At 36.6% G+C, this 27,704-nt stretch overlaps 1 protein-coding gene across 2 annotated transcripts; it reads right to left on the bottom strand.

Annotated features, from left to right (window-relative positions):
* Positions 1–654: 654 nt before the first annotated feature.
* Positions 655–27,704, bottom strand: LOC110800670 (phenylalanine--tRNA ligase alpha subunit, cytoplasmic). Of its 2 annotated transcripts, XM_022005979.2 has the most exons (19): positions 27,544–27,704; positions 27,235–27,385; positions 26,456–26,578; positions 26,267–26,359; positions 25,221–25,277; positions 24,075–24,130; positions 23,828–23,920; positions 8,810–8,900; positions 7,704–7,741; positions 7,540–7,578; positions 5,683–5,759; positions 4,966–5,050; positions 4,532–4,628; positions 3,393–3,489; positions 2,883–2,954; positions 2,245–2,311; positions 1,477–1,602; positions 1,042–1,096; positions 655–940 (listed from the first exon to the last, which is right to left on the bottom strand). In XM_022005979.2, the coding sequence occupies exons 2-19, from the start codon at positions 27,379–27,381 to the stop codon at positions 887–889; spliced, it is 1,467 nt and encodes a 488-aa protein (XP_021861671.1). In that variant the 5' UTR covers positions 27,382–27,385; positions 27,544–27,704; the 3' UTR covers positions 655–886. The 2 variants fall into 2 exon arrangements, with proteins under 2 accessions (XP_021861671.1, XP_021861672.1); XM_022005980.2 differs by lacking the exon at positions 23,828–23,920.

Genomic DNA, 27,704 nt, shown 5'->3' with positions numbered 1-27,704 from the left:
TAAATTGAAAATTAAGAATTAATAAATTTGGATGATAAACAGTTCCACTAATATGCAATAGTACTATAAGTGTTAAATTTACTTGGATAAACACTATTATAAACTAAGAACATCACAAAAATAAAAATAAAAAAATTTACTCAATAGTGACTGACATGATAATAAATATATCCTGCATTAAGTCATGGGCACATACTAGTTTTAAAATATTCTACTTCATGGTGCAAGTGTGTAACAGTCTTCAAGGTCCTCCTTTGTTCGAAAATTTGTAATTTTGTCAGAGTTAAAACGAGTTCAAACTTGATTTACACCAAACGCAAACTTACCCAATTCTTCAGATTTACAACTAACGCGCCCCCAATTCTTCAGATTTACAACTAACGCGCACTTGAGAATGACTGCGCTAGAGAAGAGAAAGTGTTCGGCAAAGGTATATACTTCATATAATGTATTCCCTCTGTTTTGAAATAATAGAGACAGTTTATCTTTTCACGATTGTAAATGTAAATAGTTGGTCACTAACATCTCTAATGCTGTACTCGTAAAAATTATAAAAAGTTGATATTCCGAAACATATCGAGACGAATCGAACATAACCTCACACAACTATATTTTTCCTTACCTAGATGATAATCAAATTGAAATTTTTAAATATTATCACAAATCAAAGTGTCCCTATTATTTCGAAACGAAGGGTCTACATAGATACAGAGAAAATAACTACATTACAAAAACATAAGAATGACACTGACAATTTATAATCAATTAATCACCCAATCCACCAATGTCACAAAAATATGAAGTATAAATTAGGCTGCTAGAAGTCACGCTAAAAACAATCAAGCGAAGTATTTCAGAATTTGTATTTGGGGCTAAAAATAGAAACCTATTCAAGCCCAATTCTGCAAATAGGATTCTTCTTCATCAGTCCCAGATCAACCTAATAGACAAGAAAAACTCGATTGTTATAATGAAATGCCACAAAGATTAACTAAAAAATACAAGAAATTTAGATATTCATAAGAACACATGTTAAAATACCTTGTGTCCGAACAGATCTCGTATGTTGTCTATTCCATACAGGATCATCGTAGGCCTGAAAAATATAGAAGCTAAATAAGTAAACAGTTCAAACCGAGTTTGCTTTTTAATGGTCATGGCGAAGAGTGATATAGGATGAAAAAGAATCACGCTTGCTTTTCCCCATCACCTTTTTGTGTTGTTTTTAGTTATTTATGGTCATTTCTTTAGCAAGTTTGATTGAAGAATCTTATAAATTCTATCAGCTAATGTTTGCAACAATATACTGAAATTAGAAAGGTAATTTTTTTACAACAGAAAAGATAACCGAGTTTGCTTGAAATTTCTCTAAAATAAATGGGGCCACATAATTGTAGTGGATTATTCATTAATCAGAGAAACAAAACTATAACACAAGCGGTAACTGTTGAACCAAAGATGGCAGTTTGTTCTCACCTCTCAAGAGACAAACCCCATGCAACTACACGAACATCATCTGGGAGACCCATAGGAAGCAACATCTCCGGTCTGAACATGCCAGAATTTCCTATCTCTACCCACTTTCCAAAGCCTTCATGATAACTGGCAAATCAAAGATCAGAGATATTAATGCAGAAGTGACAATTAGGCTAACCGCATAGCAAATAGAACAGGTCTCAACCGGTCCGGTTTTGATCCATTTTCTGGTCCTATCTGATCATACACACCCCTGAGTTACTTAATCAACAGGTTATACAAAGATTAAAAATCCCATTGTCCTAAGGCTCCGTTTGGTAGGGCGTAAAACGTTTTCATGGAAAACGATTTTCCCCTTTTCAACCATTTTACGTTGTTTGGTTGGCTAAGGGATGGAAAACAATTTTCCATGACTCCCTCCAAAGTGGAAAATCCTTTTCCATTTGAAAGGAAGGGAAACCACTTTTCCTTCTTTCCTCCTTACCTCCCTCTCCTTGTTTCCCCTCAATCTTCACCATCTTCTCCCATTTTCCTTTAAGGTACCAAACAAAGGAAAACTAGTTTGAAATTGTATTTTCCCTTGAAAACTGTTTTCCATGGAAAATCATTTTACAATGAAAACGTTTTACGCCCTACCAAACGGAGCCTAAAAGAAAAACTGAGAACAAACACATCCAACAAAAAGAAACTCTTCAAACAAATTTGAACTTGCATGAAGCCTCTGTCTCATTCAACATCATTACAGCAATCTTTGAAAATCTCTGTTACCTGAATATTTCCATACTAGGTTCAGTGTAAGGGTTGTAAGCGGGCTTAAAACGAAGTTTCTTCATTCCTGCACAAATCATTAAAACACTTAGATCACATCACCGGAAGTCAACCACTCAACCAGGACAAATGCGAAGTACTCCCTCCATTTCTGAATACTTGCAACACTTGCCTCTTTCGTAGGTTTCTGAATACTTGCAACACTTCCTCTTTTGGCATGGGATCACTAATTCTTTATGGTTTCTCTCTCCTTTTTACTCCACTTGCACCAATTCTTTATTATTTCTCTCACATATGCAATTAAAATATCATCATTAACACCACTTGCATATTATCATTTTCATGTACTACCACAAATATTCCTAAAACTACGTGCAAACACAAGTGTTGCGAGTATTCAGAACGGACAGGTATCGTTTTAAAGCTATGATCAATCCACTTTCAAAGAAACAATATTATCAAAAATGTTTGAGAGATATGTTGTATAGTATCCTGCCACAGCTTATGCTGGTTTACTACTCTCCCTTAAAGAAAGTTATCCAAACTCCAAAGTCCCTGTCAGAGATACTTAGAAAAATTTTGTAATATGACCACTCCACTGCCTATACAACAAACTTGAAGAAACAAGCAAAACCTACCTAGACGTGAAAAAAAATCATGCAGTACGCCGATAAGATCCCCAAGGGTGAGGCCTCGATCACATATAAGACCTGAAATGAGAAAATAGATAATCCTGTTAGTAATTCACAAAGAGAATTTACTCACTGTTTTCCAAAGGCACTATTGATGGGACTTAACCAAAGGTACCTTTGCACACATATGAGCGGTAAATCGTAAGAGAGTTATAATATAATAGTGGTTATAATGTAATAATATAATAGTAGGCCACAACCATGACATTTTTTTGTCTCGAACGGTCGAACCATAAAACATATATCATGTACACTAAGGAAATGATCTTGTGGACCTTACAGATAGATGTACCTTCATGAGATTATTATTAAATCATTTATGCAATAAAAATTTGCAGCTAAAGTTTATCTGCCATATGTCCAACTATTTAGAAATGGGAGTAAGGTCAAAATAGCCGATGTTGGTTTCCCACTGCACTAGCTACTGAGACTCTGAGAGTATGTAACTTCTTTCACCTTCTATCTGATGGAACTCTGCCAGATGCGTCCTATCAACTGCTTCATTTCTGAAAACACGATCTATTGAGAAGTATTTTTTGGGTGCAAATGGTTTCTACAAACATCAGAAAAAGACATAATCACAAGAAAGCTATATCAATCAAACTAAAAACTAAAATTAAAAACAGTACAGGAAAAAAGATTAACCATAAGATGCACAAAGTTACAGCATGAAGGAGAAGAGAAATAAAGAAACAGAGCTTGTCATATCCCATGTATGCTTAGGAACTAAATATGTGTTCAAGTCTTGAACCCTTACCAATCCTCTTGCCATGCATTAGTAAACCAGACCATAATTGATGCAAATTAGAGTTTGTGGAAAACTACAAGTCACATTTCGAACTTGGTTTAGTTTAGAAAATTTTCATTTTGTTTGATAGTAAAAGGTCATTTGTGGGCTTCCATCCAAGTTAATAGCTTACATATTGGGTTGATTTAATTAAGTACGCTTTACTAATTATTTTCTGAATGCCTGCTTTGAGACATTAGTTGTGTGTTAGGTGTATCTTATTTGACCCCTTAGGGTTTTCTTTCCACGCTTAATATGTTTGTTTAACCAGAAGACCTTTAATCGACTTATGTTCATCTTGTTGACTGTAATAACCTGAGCTTCTCATATTTAGCACAGACACACACACTCATCTCTTTTGAAGAAAATGTCATACTGCCTCCATCGTTAACCGATAGGCCACGTTTATGAACGGTCATGTTTAATGAACTAAACTAAAATAACATACCAGAGCTCCTCCATGTCCTTTCTTGGCAATTTAATGAAAGGTAATATTAAGGATAATATGGAAAATTTAAAGTTCAACTAAATTTAGAAAGTTCATAGATGGGACGGCATAAAATACATAAGAAAACTATAATTTGCAAGGTAAACTTTAAAATATTGGATACATAATAAAGGTTATATTGCTTTTGTGCAAGTATATATGGAAGCTGTTAGCCTGTTAAGCACCAACATGAAGTATAAAGACAGTCAATATGGAACTGAGGGAAAGCAGTTAATGCATTGGCAAAATGATGACAAACATTCTAAATAAAAATGCGACAGCCACGACATTACAACAATAGTCATCACCAGCATAAACTACCTGTGCAAGTGCATATAGCATTCTTGAAGAAACAGCAGTTGTATGTGTTCGCAAAAGGTTTTTGTTTGCTTCCTCTCTTTTCCAGTCATATCCATACCTACATAAAACATACTTCATAAATACTCGCGTGACAAACTCAGGACATTAAACATTACAGTGATTATTGTAACAATTCTTTGATCCAGCGACAAATTAAGGATAAAAAAATTGCAGTTTTTAGATACTTTGGGGGTGACATTGTTTCAAAGATTGGAACACATTCTACTCCGTACTCTGTATGTAGTCTTTGAAAAATAGAAAAACAAAACGAGCGGCAAAACGGTACCCAGGACATTGATATGATGTCAGTAGATCCAACCCTGAATTGGCCAAAAGTAAAGTAATAGAGCCAATAGAAGAATGAGATAGAGAAAAATAGAGAAAGAGGAATATACCCTCTGGAACCATAACCACCAGATTCATGAACACACTTTACCCTCTCAACATAATCTTCAGGTAACAATTTTGTAGTGGAAGGATCTGCAGATCATCAATTACATATTGGATAAGAACGATATTGAGAAGCTGCAAATCAGATTGGTGCTACCTAATAAAAGTAACCACGTAGTTAGGTCAATCTAGAAAATTGTGTCGACACTAGATTCTTGCACAGACAATTTGAAGAAAAAATGAAGAGCCTCAAGATGACCCACTATCGGAAGGCAAAAAGGCCATTGTGGTATAATATTACTACCTTAGGAAATTAGTATCATAACTTCCCATCATGCATTCAGAATATCACAGCATATAATTCACACAACGCCACAAATAAGAAACTTCCTCAACCACTTATATGGGCGTCACATGTAAAATATCTGACAACACAAAAAGTGGTTTTATGTGAATACAGCAATAGAAACAATAACAACTAAACGAAAACCCAACACGACCACAAAGCAGGGTCTACAAAAGATAAAAGATATACACAGCCTTCCGGGAACTTTCTCCAAATAAAACCCAAAACAATATAGTTATGACAGGGAAAATGCAGACAAATTGCACACTCATTTAGGGTTGGAATAACAAACATGGAAGAAGTTAATACGTAGTACAAAAGATAGAACCAATAGAAGCCTTAAAAGATGCTACAAACATGATGAATAATAACAGACCTTTCAGAAAGAAAGTGTCGTGTGAATCACGAGCTGGATGTTGTTGTGGCTGGAACAGCGCATCAAAATTCCAGTAGCTGAAAAAACAAATAAATAAAAGACATCAAGCCCTCAGTTTCTAGTGTTGTACTCATAAACAATAAGTATTCGAGCAACTCATGAAGAAGCTAATTATCCAAGAAACAAAATTATCAGTCTATCACCCTCACTATTTCGGAGGTGCAAGAAGAGTGGCTACTCAACATTAGAGTCACCCCATATCAAAACAAGTCATGAACTCTGAGACACTAGCTATGCGACTTTAGGTAATTATAACATTATGAAATGCAATTCGGGACCCTCATGAGTCATTACAGACTCGATCACAAAAATTATGACTGCACATAATGTTTTATGCTTTATTGTTGTGTGGTAGTAAACCATTCAATTTCTCGATTGCCCAATTAAAACGGTGTACAGAGTGCTGAGCATGATATCTAAGACACAGGGCTCTGAATAAAATTCCACAAAATACAAAGCTGTGAATCATACTTCCTCCGTTCTTATTTAGATGACCCAATTGGCATTTAGCACTATTCATACACTCTCCTTTGACCGGATTTTGTTACTTATGCGTAAAGTAAAATATGGTCATGTGAGATCTTGCTAGAATAGTCTTTATAAATATTTTCACAATATCAAAACTTTATAATTTTTTATTTTACAAAATTAAACATATTAATTGATAAAAAATGTGCATTGACAAGCGTGATTAAACAATTGTGTCAACTAAATAAAAACGGAGGAAGTATAAGCCAAGTTTTTTCCTAAGAGGAAAATTTGTTTTTATTAAAATTTTATTTACCTCAAATACGACACCATCCACCAATCTAAGTTTCATACTATCGAGGCTAAAATACTAGCATCTTAAATAACTGCTTTAATTGATGTTCGTGCAATTTAAAAGGACGAGAGACATGTAACTCATCTCTAAACAAATTCCTCAAAAAGTATCCTCCTCAAAAGCCCATCATTATGTCCTCAACGTGAATACAGTTAATGATATGAACTCCCTCCAATAATTATCTTCCTAAGGCCTTAATATCATTGGCTAGACCAAGTACAAATAGGAAGCGATCTAAACAAAATAGTATCCATTCACACAACAAAATGTTGGTTGACCGACCATGGCATCTATATTCTTTTTCCAATAGATAGAATATCCAACAGGCTGATCCTTACTGAAACATCAATCGACAGGTGGAGGAGGGGAAACGAAGCAAAGAAGGCAACAGGAACTATTTATTAACCGCTATTCACCACTAGAAGCCATGGTAAGTAAATGTTGGGCATCCAGTAGTCTCTTCGACCCAAAGAAAATCTTTAACTTTTGTTTAAATATAGGAGACAAAGAGTCATCTGTTCTTTTGGCGGTGGGGTGTAATGGACTAAATCAAAATGGCTCTTAAAACCTCTTCGCTTCCTTTCCATGAAGTAGAAGATGGTCTTCTCATTGTCGTCCCGTTGTCACTTTTGGGTCAATTGGAAACAACCTCTCTGCAATTGCAGGGCCGACTCCCCCCCCCCCCCCCCCCTACCTCGCTTCATGAGTCATAAAGCATGATGTTTGCATTAGACATTAGAATAGATGGAAACAGAATATAAATCATATAAGAAAAGAAATTGCAGGTTTGAAAGTCTTTCTTCGATTTCACCAATAAGTTTGTACCTTTTCAACAGTAACACACATCAGTGCATATTTGCATGACCAACAAAAAAAATTATATATATATAGAAGGCACTAACAATATACTACGTAAAGGAAAATTGTTGAACTGGTAGACATGAGATAAGTATCAAATGAAAGAACAAAAGTACCTGCTTTCGACGAAATTGTTTGTAGGCATTTCCTCAAAGCTGCACCCAGACCAAGACAAATTTGAGGGGACAAGAAAATATCAGTAAAAGTGGCATGCAAAATCTTCGATGAAAACAGAGAAGTACAGCACAACCATAAAAGAAGAGGAGAGAATGAGATCTACCCCATCTGAAGGAAAATGTCTTTCAACTGCTTCCGTACCTGAAACATTAAATGATGTCGTATGTAAATAAATAAATAAAAGGCGACTACCAGTTGACAGGTAATGAGAACATATTAAGATGAGAATCTGACAGGAAAGAATTTAGCTTGTACGTAATTTATTGACTTAGAGTTCTGCTTCGCTGAAGAAACAAAATAGAATTAATTGTACCTGTTTAACTGATTAACTATCATATCGCTGAATTTGCGAATTATAGCTTATATATTGCATGTAGACCCCTTTTTCCATTTTAGATTGGGGATGGTATCAAACCATTCCATAAAATAATCCTAAATGTAAGTTGATAAACAAAATAAACCCAAACTGTAGTCAGCTTAACCAAGATTCAAAGTTTCAAACTAAATGCAATCATCAAGCAAAGTGACTGGTTAAGCATATGCTCACTTGAGATGTCATTGCCCACTTGAATCTTGTAACATAATCTTTGATATGTAAATGATTGCACACCATATAGCTGGAAGAGGCTTTCCCACCCTGTTTACTATTTCCCTACCATCATATTTATTTATGTTTTACCAATATTTTCATATCTTCCTGTTTCATCTATTTATTTGTTTACTCTCTTGGATCTTTAAACAGGGCCAATCAAAAGAAAATTATATTCATGGGACCCAGAGAAGTGCCATGTGATTATAATCAGCATTCAACAAAGTAGATGCAGTAACGTGAATATTTAACGATATGAGCTTGGGAACATTTCCATATTACATCAGTATCAGGACACAAAGCAGATCCAACATCCAAATAGAGTTCAACTGGTAAGAACCTGATGGACCAGCCAGGTCCGACTTTCAATTGGATCCTTTTTTTTCCTCAGTGCATAGTACTTAAATTTAAGCAGGTAATGCAAGAGATCCTTCCAAACGTATAAACAGCAACTTTCTATTTTTTACAGGAATCAGCAACTATTGAAGACGATGTTAATAACATGCAATTGTAATTCATCACTAAGTTGCATTTAAGCTAAGTAACAAATTATTCGCGACGAAACTGGCATGCCGCAAACAGCTATAGAGGACTCGGGTAAATGGAGCTGACAGCCTAACCTTGAGTAAGGGATGCAAATGACCACCTTCAGGTGGAAGACCTTTAGCATTAAAGTTGTATTCTTTGAGTTCCATATCCTTCCATGCGCCGCTTCAAATAACATACAGACATTAGCAAGTCAAATTTCAGGCAAAAAGAATCTTATGATCTGAGTTCCCACCACCATGACAATGAGTCATACAAAGTTTGCTCATAGCAACACAAGTATATAACACCTAGGCATGAAGAGTAATTGGAAAATATGCCAAAATCGGCGACAAGAAATCCCATTTCCAAATGTAAGAATCAGATAAGTTGGAAAATAAGGCTTTGTAATGTTCACCTTATCCTTGTTGCTTATTAAATCAGACCAGATCAGACCAAACCAGAAAAAGCAAAAAGCACTCACAGAAAACATTCAGAACAAACCAGACCAGAAATTAGAAAAATCAGACCAGATGGTGAAAACAAGGCCTAAGTCAAACTTGGCAATAGGGGATCCCACTTTCAAATGTAAGAATCAGATAAGTAACATAAAAGTACACCAATATAATAATTGGGACAACGCCTGGAGACCAAAAAATTCAAACAAAGTCATCACTGAAGCTTAAAAGTCACCCTGAAGTCTACTCATCAAACAACTGAACCATCTGAACACCTTCAATTCATCGGAAAGATCAGGCTCATGCAATATATAAGGAAAAAGAACATATGCATCAGACCCGTCAAAAGAAGCCATGTCAGACATCACTATACTATATAAGGAACAAGAACATTTGTATCGGACCCGTCAAAAATAATCCATGTCACACATCACTGCATCAGCCTTGAACTTGATAAGATGACTCTTCATGAAAATGAATTGGAGGGGAAAAAGAAACAAAAAAGTGAATAAGACCCCATAAACTAAGAGGTTAGGAAGCTGATAACCATTGAATGGATTGATCGAAAGTTTCTGGATATGGGTAGGCAGAAAGTATCATCTGATCAATTCCTACCTCGTTATTTAACCCTACATTGTTTACTTAAAGTCAAACAAGCAGTAGAATTTTATTTCCCTTCAAGAGGCTTTCATTTGACTTATGCATCTTCCATTTTTATTTTATTTTATTTTTAGTTTTATTTTTTTATTTAGTTTTTTATTGTTATTATTATTATTATTATTATTATAAATCAAATGCCAACAAATTCAAAAAATTTACAAATAGTTAGTGGGAAGCCGAGATACAATCTGGGCTCCCACTCCTCTGGCTATAGCAAAGCCTATCCTGGTGAAAATATGAGCAGCAGCACGAGCCCCAATGTCCTGAGTCCTAGAAAACTTCTGGATCCGCTTCAGCAACGCTACAACATCCTTATGCAGCTCCCCCAAAGAAGAGAAAGAGAACGGAAGAAAGCCATAACCAATGGCCCTACAACGTGCTTCGTACTTGGCCCGTTTCCGAATAGCCGCATCAGCCACAACCCGGCCCGACTGTGTCAAAGGGGATGATCCCGTCAAGTCAACACACACATCACAGCCACGATCCCAAGAGTAGAGCAACACGTCTGCTGGTCGGAGTGCCCCATCGTTCCCTCCAGATAGACCAACATCGACCTCTTTCCGCGCCGAAATCCCTGAACGATAACAAACGTCAACAAGGGTATCCCGAACCACATTATGCCGATGTTTAATACCCACGATGCCGGCACATGACACCGCATGAACACCAAAGATGTCTCCCGCAAATACCCTGGAACAAGCAGAACATGGCGCCGTAAAAGAGAACAAAGGAACCCCCAACCGATAACACAACACACATCGGTAAGCCTTAGCATTCATCTGTGTCCCAAACCTGATATGGGGACCGCACGAAGCCAAGCAGAGGTGTGATCTCCCTGCTGCGATTTCCACAACGCCAACTGTCGAGAAGATAAAGAGAAGGTGGATTCTGCAGATGCAGTAACCTTTGTGAAGTATATATATCTGCCAGTTTCTTCATGAGTTTAGGGGCAGCGACCTCACTAGGGTTACTCAGGATGTCATACTCCACCGTTCTATTATATATGTAATAACCCGTATCTTTTAACATTACTAATAAGTATTACCTTATTATAATATCTTACTTTGCCATGAAAATATTTTATAAAACATATCTTACTAAAGATAATAATAAGGTTGTTATTATTTTATTACTTGATAAACTTATCATAATTTAAATTGGGGGGGAAATGTTTCCATCTTATTATCTAACAAAAGCTACGGTTATAGATTTTGTTTCAATAATCTTAGAATAAAATCTCATACTTATCATAACCAACCTCTACCTCATTTTCTTATGATCAAACAAAATCTCCTACTAATCATAACCGATCAAGATTCAAATTTTCACCTCTATCTTATTTTGCTAGTGATCTTATCACCTCCATCATCTAACAAAAGATCATACCAAATCTCACCATATCATTTCCATGCGGACTGATTCAAACTAACTAAAGATAAGGGTTATCACTTCCTAAATCTCACGCTAAATAATAGCAGCTCATCCCAAATTGTATTTCACTCTTCATCAAACTCTTGGGTTGCACTACTTATAAATACACCCTCTAATGTTAACCTACAAGCTCTGCAACCCTAAATACTTATTCAGAAACCATTGGAGACCACCGTACAAAGAAATCAAACTCAATAGTCGATCGCCGAAACAACTCCAACCAACCTTCGGCACATCCGAATCACCATCAAATTGTACCGGAATCCACCGCGAAAAACACCAGATCCTAGTCCTCACGGCCCTCTTCGTAACCGACCTTTCATCTCTAAGAACCGTCGATAATTAAAGGTGCGTTAAATAACCAAAGTTGGCTGCTTGTTTATTCATATGTCGCACCGTATATTATTTTGTTCAACTAAGTATCTATGTTTTGGCAGCAACATTCCACCTTAATCATGATCCAAATTCCACGTGTAGTACATGATCACAAATTCACCAATTATCTCCTCTATTATTTTATTATTCTTTTAAAGTAGTTGTATTTTGGTAAAAATAAAGGTATTAATACTAACAATATTGCTAATGACATTTCTTCTTATCAATCTTTTTTTTAAAAAAAAACTAGAGAACACCAACTTCGTATTATAATATAATATAATATAGTTTATTGTTTTAACCGATATATATACTCTTACTAATATATGTACGTTTAGTGTACTAGAAATCCTAGATAGATAGTTACTAATATACAATGTATATATGTTTGTAGAGTCCGTAGAGCGGGAAGATATCTACTAGTGTTCGTGTTTGTGATTTGTGAAGCTAAGCTTAATAAGGTAAGTCACTATGTTCACCTTTTTGCTAAACCCTATAAAATATGATTTAGATGTGACAACGTGTAATATGTGTATACATGTAACAGATGTTCTATGTGAGGTTGGCTAGATAAATAAGTAGAGTATATTTTAAGGAGTATGTCAATAGCTATAAATCTCGAAATAGTCCCAGAATAAATTGGTGGAGCACTAGTGTCTATAATGACCATACTATTGTATAAATTGTAATTATGGCCAATGACTTACACTTTTTGAGTTTTATTGAGTAGATGCATGCAGTAGAGTATTTCTATCTCACGAAATTACTCACGGTGGACGTGGATTTGTTTGGCAGTAATATAATGTTTAGTAGGTACTAATTTTCTTGATGTCGTATAATTCATGGCGAGTCTCATGTAACACTAGCCGACAATCTAAGATAATTAATTGGGACAACTATAATGTCATTATGTACGGTTATACAACTGCAATATGATATGAACAATGATTTAGTAAGTATTGTATGTTCATGTCAACGCTCTAATAAATTATAATCACTTAAATGTAATACACTTGGTTGGTAAGACATCTTAGGCAGGATCCCCTAAGGTGATGAACACATTGGTGGTATGACACATCGTGTCTTAATATTCTAGTCGGAGCTAACTAGCACGACTTAGGCTTATTTTACTCCTTTGAGTTAAAAACACTCACTGGGGGGTGTGCACACTTAAGGACTAAGACCTATTTTGGTGGTTACACCCATTAGGGTGGTACTCTCGAACTACAACTATGGTGGAATTATTTTGTTCTCTTACCTCTAAGTAATTAATTAACTGCTAATTATGGACTGAGTGCGTGTGCTTGTTGCGTGCTATTTGTGCATGAAATGTTTTTAAGATAAAATGTTTTCCAAAGTAAGAAAAAGGTTTTCGAAAATGTTTTACAGGGTGAAGTAGTACTTACTCAATTTCCACTGATTTGTGGTTTCCCTTCTGTATATGTTTTTCCAATTTACAGGTATGCGTGGCACTTCATGAGCGACCGTTTCACAACACTAGAAGCAAGTTATTAATGGCGTATATCACCTAAAGACAATCAGTTGGGTTTTATTTAATTCAGTTGTAACGATATTTTGGGTAGTTGGTTTAAGTTATTTAATTATGACAATGTTGGTTTATTTATAAAGGTTGGATTATTGATGGATAATATAGCCTTACATTTGGGTTGTAGCCTAAATGTGGCGGTAATACCCTTAATTTATTATTTTATGCTTCCGCTATAAGACATAAACAGGTATGGAAATTGGGGGTGTTACAAATTGGTATCAGAGCAATAGGTTCTAGGACTAAATTGGTTAATGTTAAATAAATGTTAGGATCTTTAAGATGAATTAATTAAGAATTAAAACTTGGCAAAGCCGTTAGTGAGATTGAGCGACGTTTATCATTCTTTTATGTGCTATCTATTTTGGTGTTTTACTATGTGTTTACATGTTAGTATTCTGTGTTGTAGATGAGTTTTACACCCTACTTGCCTAATTACGAGAACATACTTGAAGAGTTTGATGCTTGGGTACAAGGAGAAGAGGTATGGGTAGAATACATAGAAGATTTATATGGTGTTACACTCGTTAAACACGAGGTATATGAAGGAATTAAAATAGAGCCTATGTCCCCTCCTGCATCTACAAGAAACCAAGAAGAGGACTAAGAGATAAAGGATATGCCACTACCAGATCTGTCTAGCATAACTGGATGTTTTTTCGCTTTCTGTTCTGTTCTGAGGAAAAGATTGATATTATGTTGAGCGACAATAAGGAAGTCCTCAGCAAATGCCCTATTTTTGGAGATGAAGTTAAATGAATTTTTGCCTAGGAATTATTTTGAGTTATGTTAAATAACCATGAGTCGAATTATAGTTTGGAGTGTTGAATATATACCTACTCGAAAATAAAATTTCAAATGATGGTTGTTACTGGTGATAAATTTGGATACATCTGTATGATTTTTTTTATTTTGATTTATAATTGATTATTATATGTTTAGAATTCTAATAATGGGATAAAGGGGGTAAGTAATTAGTTTTTATTTTATTTTCTTTTGTGGTAGATGGAGGACCACCCAATGTACCCCTACAACCTAAGGATGGGACAACATGAGGACATACCTCCCTATGTAGAAAGAGTAAAGGAACGTTGTGAAGAATGGGGAGATCTCCTAGGAGACCTGAACAACTATGATACACACTCTAGAATAATAGACGTCCTACTCAATACCATCCCACGCTATGAGCCTTGGATCCCAATTATTGAAATGTACGATGATGTTCTCACAGAAGAAGGGGAGACTCACCCAACCAAATACAGATATGAGGGTCAATGGTTCCTTACCATTGAGTATGTCTCAACGAGGTTGATGGAGGCTTGGTCAAAATGGGAACTTGAAGATGAGATGGGGGAGGTAATCGATGCGGAACCACCCACGTTAGAGAATGAAGGAATGGGAGGTGAGAGGGATGAAGTGGAAGATGATATGCGAGTGGACCTCCCAATAGAAGAAGACCCTGAAGAAGAAGACCCTGAAGAAGAAGACCCCGAGGAAGATCCCGAAGAAGAGTTTGATGAGTGAGATTTTGAAAAGACTTAGTAGTGGGGCTATGTGGCCACTCATGGAATAGAAGTAGTCATAGGAATCGTTTATTTTGACCAAGGGTACATTTTCATTTATTAGTTTTTTTTACTTGTTTAGTTAAGTTTGCTTTCGTTATTGGACAAACCCTATTGGGATATTCGATGTCAATTGATTATATTATTGAAATGATAAAGAGAATTATTATTAGTTTTATGTGTTGGATATTTTCTTGAATTATATGAGGTGGAAATCTTTGTAAATTCTGTCTGGTGGAAATTGTCTGTGATTAAATTGTCTGAATGTACACGTAAACTAGAAGAGAGTAGTAATTAATTGAGGAATACATCAATCCTTTGGTGCAGATAGGAAGAAACAATCGTCCTCCCACTAATGCTGAGTTGGCTGCACGACTTCAGCAACTCACAGAACTGACCCAAACCTTAGGAGCTGCTTTGTTGAACAACAACAACAACAACAATGGAAACAACAATCCTGACTATGCTAAGAAAGTTGCCAGTAGAAACCCACCTTACTTCCAAGGTGAAGAGGACCCTAGTATCCTAGAAAACTGGATCCGTGAATTTGATAAACTATTTGAGGCTATAGGGTGCCCTGAGGAAGAGATAATCCCTTCTGCAACCTATTATCTTAAGGGAGAAGCTGATATTTGGTGGTCCACCTCCCGAGCTGACCTAGCTGCTGAACCTGGATTTAACTGGGAGGCCTTTAAGGATGCTATGAGGGATAGGTTTTACCCTGAACATGTCAAAAAGCAAAAATTCGATGAGTTTGCTAACCTTAGGTAGAGAAACATGTCTGTCCAGGAGTATCATTCCAAGTTCCTAGAGTTAGCTAGGTTCGCACCTACCATGGTCCCTGATGAGAGAGCTAAGACCAACAAATTCATTCGAGGTTTGAACTTTGACACCCAGAAGGTTGTGATTGTTTTGAGATGCCGAACCTTGCAAGAAGCTTATGTTAGAGCAGCGAGTCACTACAGAGTTGAGAAACTAGAGGAGGAAATCAAGTCAAGGGGCAAGAGAAAGGAGGGAGACTCGAGGAACAACAATCAGCATGGGGGAAATTCTGGAGGCTATGGGGATAAGAGGCCTAGATACAACAATGGTGATCAGGGTTCGGGTAGAGGATACCATGGAAATAACAACAATTATCGAGGAAATAATGGAGGAAAACCCCAAAACCAAGGGCGGAACCAGAAGTATGGAAATGGGAACGGAAAAAGAAATGAGAGACACTACTATTGCAAGCAGTGTAGTAAGAACCACCTAGGAGTTGATTGTAAGGGAAATGCTGTGCAGTGCTTTGGTTGCAAGAAGATGGGACATCGTGAGTTTGAGTGTTATGCTAAGCAAAATGGTGGTCAGCAACAACAAGGGAGGCAGAACAATTTCAGGAATAACAACAACCAAGGGAACCCTTCAGGGAGCCAATCTGCTCAAAATGGCCCTAACAAGACCTTGTCTACCCCGAATAACAACAATAGGAATGTGAATGGTGGCAACAAGGGAAGGATTTTTGTGATGAACCAAGCTCAGGCTAATGGAGAGGCTAATGTGGTGACTGGTACTTTTCTTATAAACTCTATTCCTGCATATGTACTTTTTGATTCTGGAGCTTCACATTCATTCATATCACCTTCCCTAGTTAAGAAGTTAGGTCTAGACCCTTCTCATATTTCTGCTCAAATTTCTATTCCAACTGGGGAGGTAGTGTCATGTAGAAAACTTTATAAGGATGTTTCAATAAACATTAGCGGGACTATACTACCAGGAGACCTTATAGAGTTCAATCTTGATTATTTGGATGTCATATTGGGAATGGAAATATAGAGCCCGAATAGAGTGTCATGATCAAAAAGTTATTCTGAAAGGTCCAAATGGGAATAGAATATCCTACCAGGGCATTGTAACCAAACCTGGGGTGAAGATCATATCAGCCTTAGCTATGCATAAGTACCTTAGAAAAGGACAGGAAGCCTACCTGTGTCAGATTCAAGATTTGGGGAGAGAAGATAGTGAATTAAGTGATATTCTGGTTGTTAAGGAGTTTCCCGACGTATTTCCTGAGGATATTCCAGAGATGCCCCCAGATAGAGAAGTTGAGTTCACCATAGAGTTGATTCCAGGAACTGCACCAATTTCTAAAGCACCTTATCGTATGGCCCCTGCTGAGATAAAGGAGTTGAAGGATCAGATAGAAGATTTATTGAATAAGGGATATATTAGGCCAAGTGTGTCACCATGGGGAGCCCCTGTGCTCTTCGTGAAGAAGAAGGATGGAAGCTTGAGGTTATGTATAGATTATAGGGAGCTAAATCAAGTCACGATCAAAAACAAGTATCCATTGCCTCGTATAGATGACCTTTTTGACCAGTTGAAGGGTGCTGGAACCTTCTCTTAGATTGACTTGAGATCTGGGTACCATCAGTTGAAAATTGCGGAAAAAGACGTAGCAAAGACTGCTTTTAGAACAAGGTATGGCCATTATGAGTTCACAGTTATGCCATTTGGGTTAACCAAATAACCAATGCCCCAGCCGTTTTTATGGACCTCATGAATCGTGTATTTAGACCCTACCTTGATCAATTTGTGGTAGTATTTATTGATGATATTTTGATATACTCTAAGACCCCTGAAGATCATGAACAACATCTGCGTGTGATTTTAGAGACCTTGAGAGAGAAAATATTGTATGCAAAATTGTCTAAGTGCAATTTTTGGAGAGAGGAGGTAGCTTTCTTAGGTCATATCATCTCAAAGGAAGGAGTTTCCGTAGACCCCTCAAAGGTTCAAGCTGTAATGAGTTGGCCTAAACCTACCAATGTGACTGAGATTCGTAGCCTTTTGGGTTAAGCTGGTTATTACCGTAGATTTGTGAAAGACTTTTCGAGGATTGCGAGACCCCTTACCAACCTTATGAAGAAAACTGTGAAGTTTCAATGGGATGATAAGTGTGAAGAATCCTTTCAGGAGTTGAAAACAAGGTTAACCACAGCCCGGTGCTGACATTGCCATCTGGAGATGAAGGATTTGATGTTTATAGTGACGCTTCAAAGAAAGGTTTAGGGTGTGTTCTTATGCAAAATGGTAAAGTTGTGGCTTATGCTTCTAGACAATTGAAACCGTTTGAGGAAAACTACCCTACTCATGACCTGGAGTTAGCTGCAGTTGTTTTTGCACTCAAGATATGGAGACACTATTTGTATGGGGTAACCTGCAAGATATTCACAGACCATAAGAGCCTTAAGTATATTTTCACACAGAAGGAGTTGAATATGAGGCAAAGGAGATGGCTAGAACTTATCAAAGATTATGACCTTGAGATCCAATACCATGAGGGAAAAGCCAATGTAGTGGCGGATGCGTTAGCAGAAAATCCAGTCATTCAGCCAATTCTATGTGGGTACTCTCAAATAAGTTGTGTGAAGAATTCTCGAGGTTGAATTTGGAGGTTAAGGAGTATGGAGAGGTGGAATCTGAAATAAAACTATATTCTATGACTATTACCCCTACCATATTTGAGAAGATTAGAAGTGGTCAACCTGATGATGTCAAGCTAAAACGGGTGATGTCCAAAATGGAGAACGGTGAAATAGGACATTTTAAGATGCACGATGATGGTAGCATTCGATATAAGGGTCGGTGGTGTGTTCCAATGAAGTGTGGAGAAATAAAGAACCAGTTGATGAAAGAAGGACACTTCACGCCATACTCGGTACACCCCGGAGGCGACAAGCTTTATAAGGACCTCAAGCAACATTTCTGGTGGCCTAGAATGAAGAGAGAAGTCGCTGAATTTGTCTCTAGATGTATGACATGCCAAAAGGTGAAAGCTGAGAGAAGCAAACCTAAGGGATTACTTCAGCCTTTAGATGTTCCAAAATGGAAGTGGGATTCGATATCTATGGATTTTGTGACTGCCCTACCTCTGACTAAAACCGGAAAGAACACTATTTGGGTCGTAGTAGATTGTTGACCAAGACTGCTAGGTTCATTCCGATGAAAGATACATGGTCAATGGAGCAAATGGCAGCCGCATATGTTGAGAATATTGTAAAACACCATGGTGTACCTGAAAACATTGTTTCTGATAGAGATGCGAGGTTTTTTTCGAACTTTTGGGAGAAAGTGCATGTGGCGTTTGGAACGCAATTGAAGTATAGTACTGCATTTCACCCAGCAACAGACGGTCAGACTGAGAGAACCATTCAGACCTTAGAAGACATGCTTAGAGCCTGTGCCACCGATTTTAAAGGTTCGTGGGAAGAGCAATTGGACTTAGTAGAATTTTCCTATAATAATAGCTACCATGCAAGTATAGGAATGGCTCCTTATGAAGCTCTCTATGGACGAAAATGTAGAAGCCCGTTATGCTGGAGTGATGTGACTGACCAAGTGGTGCTAGGCCCTGAGTATTTGCATGACACAGTTGAGAAAGTACGAATTATTCAAGAGAGGATGAAAGCAGCACAAGACAGACAGAAATCATATGCTGATCAGGATCGTCGCCAAGCTGTCTTTGAAGTAGGAGAAAAGGTGTTGTTGAAAGTTTCACCAACCAAAGGTGTTATAAGATTTGGTAAAAAGGGAAAACTTAGCCCGAGGTATATTATTGGCCCCTATGAAGTGTTAGAAAGAGTTGGAGAAGTTTCTTATAGACTCGCCATGCCAACGGAGTTGTCTAAGGTGCATGACGTTTTTCACATTTCGCAACTCAAAAGGTATATCCATGACCCGTCGCATGTGATTGAGCCAGAAATAGTAGAATTGGACGAGACTTTGACTTATGACGAAAAACCCATAAAAATATTAGATGAGAAAGTGAGAAAAACAAGAAACAAGGAGGTAAAAATAGTAAAAGTTTTATGGTCGAACCATCAAACCGAGGAGGCCACTTGGGAAGCAGATGACGCCATGAGACAAAAATACCCTGAACTATTTACCCAGGTATTTATCAGAGTTACGGGGACGTAACTCCCTTTAAGGAGGGTAGATTTTAATACACTAGTTTCACACCTCTTATAAATAAATAATCCACTATGTTACTTGGCATTATTAATGATATTAATTTAAGTTTTATACTGTTAACATTTATTCAAGATTCGAGGACGAATCTTTCTTTAAGGAGGGTAGATTGTAAATTTGTAATAACCCGTATCTTTTAACATTACTAATAAGTATTACCTTATTATAATATCTTACTTTGCCATGAAAATATTTTATAAAACATATTTTACTAAAGATAATAATAAGGTTGTTATTATTTTATTACTTGATAAACTTATCATAATTTAAATTGGGCGGGAAATATTTCCATCTTATTATCTAACAAAAGCTACGGTTATAGATTTTGTTTCCATAATCTTAGAACAAAATCTCATACTTATCATAACCAACCTCTACCTCATTTTCTTATGATCAAACAAAATCTCCTACTAATCACAACCGATCAAGATTCAAATTTTCACCTCTATCTTATTTTGCTAGTGATCTTATCACCTCTATCATCTAACAAAAGATCATACCAAATCTCACCTTATCCTTTCCATGCGGACTGATTCAAACTAACTAAAGATAAGGGTTATCACTTCCTAAATCTCACGCTAAATAATAGCAGCTCATCCCAAATTGTATTTCACTCTTCATCAAACTCTTGGGTTGCACTACTTATAAATACACCCTCTATTGCTAACATACAAGCTTTGCAACCCTAAATACTTATTCAGAAACCATTGGAGACCACCGTACAAAGAAATCAAACTCAATAGTCGATCGCCGAAACAACTCCAACCAATCTTCGGCACATCCGAATCACCATCAAATTGTACCGGAATCCACCGCGAAAAACACCAGCTCCTAGTCCTCACGACCCTCTTCGTAACCGACCTTTCATCTCTAAGAACCGTCGATAATTAAAGGTGCGGTAAATAACCAAAGTTGGCTGCTTGTTTATTCATATGTCGCACCGTATATTATTTTGTTCAACTAAGTATCTATGTTTTGGCAGCAACATTCCACCTTAATCATGATCCAAATTCCACGTGTAGTACATGATCACAAATTCACCAATTATCTCCTCTATTATTTTATTATTCTTTTAAAGTAGTTGTATTTTGGTAAAAATAAAGGTATTAATACTAACAATATTGCTAATGACATTTCTTCTTATCAATCTTTTTTTTAAAAAAAAACTAGAGAACACCAACTTCGTATTATAATATAATATAATATAGTTTATTGTTTTAACCGATATATATACCCTTACTAATATATGTACGTTTAGTGTACTAGAAATCCTAGATAGATAGTTACTAATATACAATGTATATATGTTTGTAGAGTCCGTAGAGCGGGAAGATATCTACTAGTGTTCGTGTTTGTGATTTGTGAAGCTAAGCTTAATAAGGTAAGTCACTATGTTCACCTTTTTGCTAAACCCTATAAAATATGATTTAGATGTGACAACGTGTAATATGTGTATACATGTAATAGATGTTCTATGTGAGGTTAGCTAGATAAATAAGTAGAGTATATTTTAAGGAGTATGTCAATAGCAATAAATCTCGAAATAGTCCCAGAATAAATTGGTGGAGCACTAGTGTCTATAATGACCATACTATTGTTATAAATTGTAATTATGGCCAATGACTTACACTTTTTGAGTTTTATTGAGTAGATGCATGCAGTAGAGTATTTCTATCTCACGAAATTACTCACGGTGGTCGTGGATTTGTTTGGCAGTAATATAATGTTTAGTAGGTACTAATTTTCTTGATGTCGTATAATTCATGGCGAGTCTCATGTAACACTAGCCGACAATCTAAGATAATTAATTGGGACAACTATAATGTCATTATGTACGGTTATACAACTGCAATACGATATGAACAATGATTTAGTAAGTATTGTATGTTCATGTCAAAGCTCTAATAAATTATAATCACTTAAATGTAATACACTTGGTTGGTAAGACATCTTAGGCAGGATCCCCTAAGGTGATGAACACATTGGTGGTATGACACATCGTGTCTTAATATTCTAGTCGGAGCTAACTAGCACGACTTAGGTTTATTCTACTCCTTTGAGTTAAAAACACTCACTGGGGGGTGTGCACACTTAAGGACTAAGACCTATTTTGGTGGTTACACCCATTAGGGTGGTACTCTCGAACTACAACTATGGTGGAATTATTTTGTTCTCTTACCTCTAAGTAATTAATTAACTGCTAATTATGGACTGAGTGCGTGTGCTTGTTGCGTGCTATTTGTGCATGAAATATTTTTAAGATAAAATGTTTTGCAGAGTAAGAAAAAGGTTTTCGAAAATATTTTACAGGGTAAAGTAGTACTTACTCAATTTCCACTGATTTGTGGTTTCCCTTCTGTATATGTTTTTCCAATTTACAGGTATGCGTGGCACGTCATGAGCGACCGTTTCACAACACTAGTAGCAAGTTATTAATGACGTAGATCACCTAAAGACAATCAGTTGGGTTTTATTTAATTAAGTTGTAACGATATTTTGGGTAGTTGGTTTAAGTTATTTAATTATGACAATGTTGGTTTATTCATAAAGGTTGGATTATTGATGGATAATATAGCCTTACATTTGGGTTGTAGCCTAAATGTGGCGGTAATACCCTTAATTTATTATTTTATGCTTCCGCTATAAGACATAAACAGGTATGGAAATTGGGGGTGTTACAATATAGACTCAACGCATCCTCAAATGCTCGACCAGGACCAACAATACCAACATGCCGTAGAAGCTGTGACTGCAAACCAGAAGACTGCAAACGAGAAGCAAGAAAAGCATAATGACGAACATCACCTGCGGAATAGACACCGACTCCGCCAAAGGAAAAAGGTAAGGTGGCAAGTCGCCACTGCCAATCACCAAAGCCAGGCCCCGAAGCAGTAGCAATACGCTCCAAAGAAGATCGAAGAGCCTCATCGAAAGTGCGTTGAGCAGCCTCCAAAATACCAGGAGAACAAGTACGCAAAGCAAAGTAGAGTTTAGAAACTCCAGTACATGCCCTAAGTAACAACTCACACTGAGGATCATCAAGCTGAGCAACCTTATCCATAAGCCCAATGGTCTTGATTACCCTCTGCATCACAAGCTCACCACTAAAAACTGGATTGGAACTAGCGGGACCACCAAGCAACTTAACACCGTGCAACGGACGAGCAATATCAGGGGGAAAGACTCCCACAAGCCTGCTACGAGGGTCCTCTATAGGCCAGAAAACCTCGGTCTTCTCCACATTAAGATGTAACCCGAGACAAGGCCCGTCCTCCATAATCAACTGCAGAACCTTCCCCACAACCAAGGTATCACCAATAATAGTGTCGTCATCCAAATACCATGCCTGTAGACATACATCAAACGCGTCCCAGATTTTACAAATCAGGGATCGTTATTATTATGATTATTATTATTATTATTTAAATGTTATTTCGAAAGGTGCTTATTTTATTTATATCTAGTTTAAACCTTTTTTTTTTTGTAATATATGTATAGAGGTGCTTATTTTAATTATATCTATTTTAAACTTTATTTATTTTTATTATTGCTTATAATATTTTTTTTCTTTTAACTTCCCACTCCTTTCTGGTTTGTTCTGGTCACATTGACGATCTCCTATGATGATTCATGTTAGCTGACCGGCTGACCCCAAATCATTTTGGGACTAAGGCGTTGTTGTTGTTGTTGTTGTTGTTGTTGTTCAAGAGGTTTTCAAAATTTATAAATTACTGAGATTGTGACCTATTTTTGTCCTAGAACAGTTAAAAAGGTTTCAGAAGATGTCCGCTACTCAATTTCTTACATCGGGCCTTTCTCACTTAAGCAATATGAGACGAAGAAACTTGGTTTCGTTTTTATGTCTAATTTCTAACAATACGGTCATTTTCTCCATTATTCAAAGCATGACATATCTTCAGACCAAAACAGCTCAGCATCAATAAAAATGCTTTTCACGTTATAAGATGGGTATAATGCCCCCATGATTATAACACATCTGTACCCAGAGACTGGGAATTATACAGATTCAAAAAAACACCTTTTCCCATTCAGATGTATATGAGGGAATACCTTTGCAAATCCTCTCGAGTCAGATCCGTTGCAGCTTTTTTTCTTTTCAGGGCATAATTTGGACCCTTTATAATCGAGTATCCCTTCCATGTCCTAGTAAATACATAAGATGAGTAAACAGCGGCAAAGGTCTTGATGTGCACATAGTAAACATGAGAACAGCACACGATCAGCAACTACCATAGTGTGCTGATCTAAAATGTCAAAAATAGAGAGTAAAATAAGAGAACAAGATAATGGTCCTTACTGTGAGATAATAAGTTTTCTCCGTTTGAGAGCAGCAATCTCTCCGGGCTCAACCATCTGCAGACAAGAAAGTTACAGATAAAAACTTACAAAGAAATCATAGCAAAAACCCCTCAAAATAAGAGCAAGACAGACTTGTCATCAACAGCAAGTGCACGCAGAGAGTAGCCGATCATGAAGCATACCTATAAAAGTGAATTTATTTATTTTAAAAGGCAAATTTGTTAAAAAGGACCTTTTATAACCCAAATTTTGCGAGAAAGGACCTTATATAAATTTTTTTGGAAAATCACACCTTAATGTAATTTTTTTTGCGAGAAAAGACCTTATATAATTTTTTTTTTGTGAAATCACACCTTAATGTAATTTTTTTTGCGAAAGACAACCAAAAGTAAAATTTCGGCATTGACTGAGCTTTTTCGGCCATTGAATTGCACGTGAGAAGCACGTGTAACTTTATTTTCTAATCACACCCAATTTTCCTCCAAAATTCTAAGCTTTAAAACCTAAAGTTGAAAAAAAAAATCGAAACAAAATCAAGTTTGAAAATTCAAGACTCGGGAAAATCAATGTCTTTAGCCAACGTAAGTCACACGTGCTGCTCACGTGCAAGTCAATGGCCGGAAAAGCTCAGTCAATGCCGGAAACATCCCTTAGGTCCTTTCTCGCAAAAAAAATTACTTTAAGGTGTGTTTTCACAAAAAAAATTATATAAGGTCATTTCTCGCAAAATTTGAGTTATAAAAGGTCCTTTTTGGCAAATTTGCCATTTTAAAATTCTATCATTTTCATCGTAACAGCCTATTATGAATCCACCAAGGGTGAGGTCTAGATAGGTCAAAAAAATATGACATCTAATCCCAAACTAGTCAAGGCTAGTAAAGAGATGGCTCAAAATACCTCAAAGAAGGAATAGATAGTACAAGTAAGCATTACATGCCCCGGTCAAGTAATATCTAAAAGCACAACAACGGGTCCATTCTTGTTCCTTAGATATTTGGCTAAAGTGGTAGCCAAATACGGAGTATTTCAAATTTATGGAAGCACCCCAATGTCTACACGCTAGAAGATGCTTCTACTTCCTGAGCCGGAGACCAAATCAGATAAAGCATTTTGGCTGTTAAAATACCTAAAGACATTATCTCACCTTTTCAGCTTGTATCTGTGAAAGCAACCCCTTAACCTTGTCGTCGACATGTTCTTTCTACAACAAAAAAACTAAATTTAATTAATTAATTTCATAATATTAAATAGCAAAAACACTTTTACATACATACTTAAATATTCTTTCTTCAGCCAAACATATGTACTTTACTGCACCAACACAACCAATACCACCTAATCCAACTAATAACAGGCATAAGTTAGAAAACCAATCTCCTCTCAGACAATATGACCCCAGGTAAGTCACTCCACCGAGTTATGCCTTTCTTTCAACAAGATAGCTAACATTTTGCTACTACTGGTACATAGTTTTCAGTTTTCACATCAATTGTACACCTTCCTGTGTGGCCATTCCTAGTCGATTCAAGTTCTTGCCACAGCAGATTGAGATTAAAAGTACGAAAGCAATTGCAAGAAAGTAAATATTCATTTAAACAAGCCTGAAATACACAAAGGTAGACAGCATTGAAAGAAAAGGGATTTATGATGTCTTCTGACACCACATAATATGTTTCAAGAGTCTAAGACAACTCAATCTTGCCCATCTTAAGGAACTGAAGCTACATTTTAACTGTGGCTGCTGACCAACTGTAAATGATAATAGTAAAGCAAGTGGGAACAAAGCATTCGCATGTTACCGCACGAAGTGTAAAACAGTGACAATTGTAAAACAGGTACAATTAATTCTATTTTGTTTCTTTTCTCTCCCTCACATTTCTCTCCCTCACAACAAGGTCTGATACAGGGCATGCCTAATGTAGCACAGCTTACAGAGAATGAGAGAATCCAACTAAAGCTACACTTTTCTCCGTTAGTACATAATAGTAACGAAAAATATACTTCTTCACTCCCAATTTCTCTCCCTTTCCCAAACAAAGGGAAGTGGAAACCAGAAAAGTAAATGAAAGCAGAGAAGTTAAAAGAAAAAGAAACAAACAAAATATGGAAAACGAGAAAAACAAAAAAGTTCTGATTTCAAGAGCAATCATAAATACTGATCTTCCAAACTTGGAATTTCCAAGAATTTACCTTTCTAAATATTAATTGCTTTCCTCTCTCCAACCACTCATTCTGCTTAGCCGGCCCGAACCCAATCTTAAAAACAGAAGGACCCACCTTTCTCTGCATCCGGCAAGAAAAATCACATTAAGATCACAGCACACTGTCACTTTTTTCGGACAGAACAAATCATATCTGCAGCAAGCGAAAACCGCCAACCTGGAGTTCATCTGGTGAGATACCCTCTGGTGGTATGGCTGAGAATACTTGCATTTCAGGAGAGCCTGTATCAGCATAGAGTTTTCCTTCATCAGTGAGAACCAAGCTTTCCCTCTTAATATCCTGAAAATTTGCCAAACACACATATTCGCCATAAACAATGCAACAAATCCAAGAAAAAAAAATTTGCCAAAACACACATTAGCGATGAATAATTTGCAAAACCTCACGGTCAATAATTTGCCATCAAAATAAAACACATGAAAAAACCATTTTCCCGAAACATTAAGAAATTCAAAAGGCCTCAAAACTACATCAACATTTCTCTGCTCTTAGGCTTTGTTCTGTTCACCTTATTCCTACTTATTTCGGAAAAAATAAGTTAAGGTATTTAAGGAAAAACAAGGGCTACCCAAATACAATTTATAACTAAAATAAATTTTGCTAAGTTAATAAGTTTAGATAAGTGCAAGCAAGTTTAGATAAGCTCAGGAGAAATAAGAAAAAACCAGATGAATAGAGTGCACCCTTATTACACAAAAAAGTTCATTCTACATACTAAGCTCGTTTCTATCTTCCAAAATAGCTTATTCGATTAACATTTCAAACTAAATGAGGAACTTCAAATAAATTCCAACTAAAATAACTAATTGATTACTATTTTCAAAATAAACTCCATAATTCAGCTTCAAAGAAGTGGCTACATCACAAACATTCAATTTAAGGGAAATCAATGAGTTCCACAGTTTTACGAAAGCAATAAAGCGAGAGACGGAAACCTGAGAAAGAACAAGTCCATAGGCATTGAGACTCTTGGTCACATTGACAATTTCATCGTGATCGATACCAAATTCCTCGGCGAATTTTCCAGAATCCGGAATTTCTTCATTCTTCTCCAAATACCCCAAGATTGCATCTTCCGCCATCTCTCTATAATATGATTTTCAAGTACAACTATAAGACTAACTAAACATAAAACAACACTAAAAAAGGCCAACTGAATACATTTAACAATTTGAAACCATCATATCAGGCAAGTCCATCATCCTCACTGAGACTGAACAATATAAAATTAACAGAAAACATACCGCGAATAACCGCGGCAGAGAAGTAGAAGTGCTTCGTAGAGACGCCGCCGATTAGAGGTGGTGAACTGGTGAAACACCTACAAGATGCTGGTTTCAATGGAGGGTTTTAACAGGAGGTAGGAGATGCAGAACAGCTGGAGCGACTTGGGGTTTTGGTGGGG

Source organism: Spinacia oleracea, chromosome 5 (assembly GCF_020520425.1).
Source record: "Spinacia oleracea cultivar Varoflay chromosome 5, BTI_SOV_V1, whole genome shotgun sequence".
In the NCBI taxonomy this organism is placed as follows: Eukaryota; Viridiplantae; Streptophyta; class Magnoliopsida; order Caryophyllales; family Amaranthaceae; genus Spinacia; species Spinacia oleracea.
The sequence above is the reverse complement of the archived record's forward strand: the minus strand, read 5'-3'. Positions and strand labels throughout refer to the sequence as shown.

Bases quoted from the DNA above. Each gene is read 5' to 3' on its own strand.
- LOC110800670 (XM_022005979.2), bottom strand. From the start codon at position 27,381: ATGGCGGAAGATGCAATCTTGGGGTATTTGGAGAAGAATGAAGAAATT. The intron at 24,131-25,220 runs GTGAGATAATGT...TCTTGTCTGCAG, and splicing joins CACAGATACAAGCTGAAAAG to ATGGTTGAGCCCGGAGAGAT. The intron at 7,742-8,809 runs GTTAGGCTGTCA...TTAATGTTTCAG, and splicing joins ATTTGCATCCCTTACTCAAG to GTACGGAAGCAGTTGAAAGA.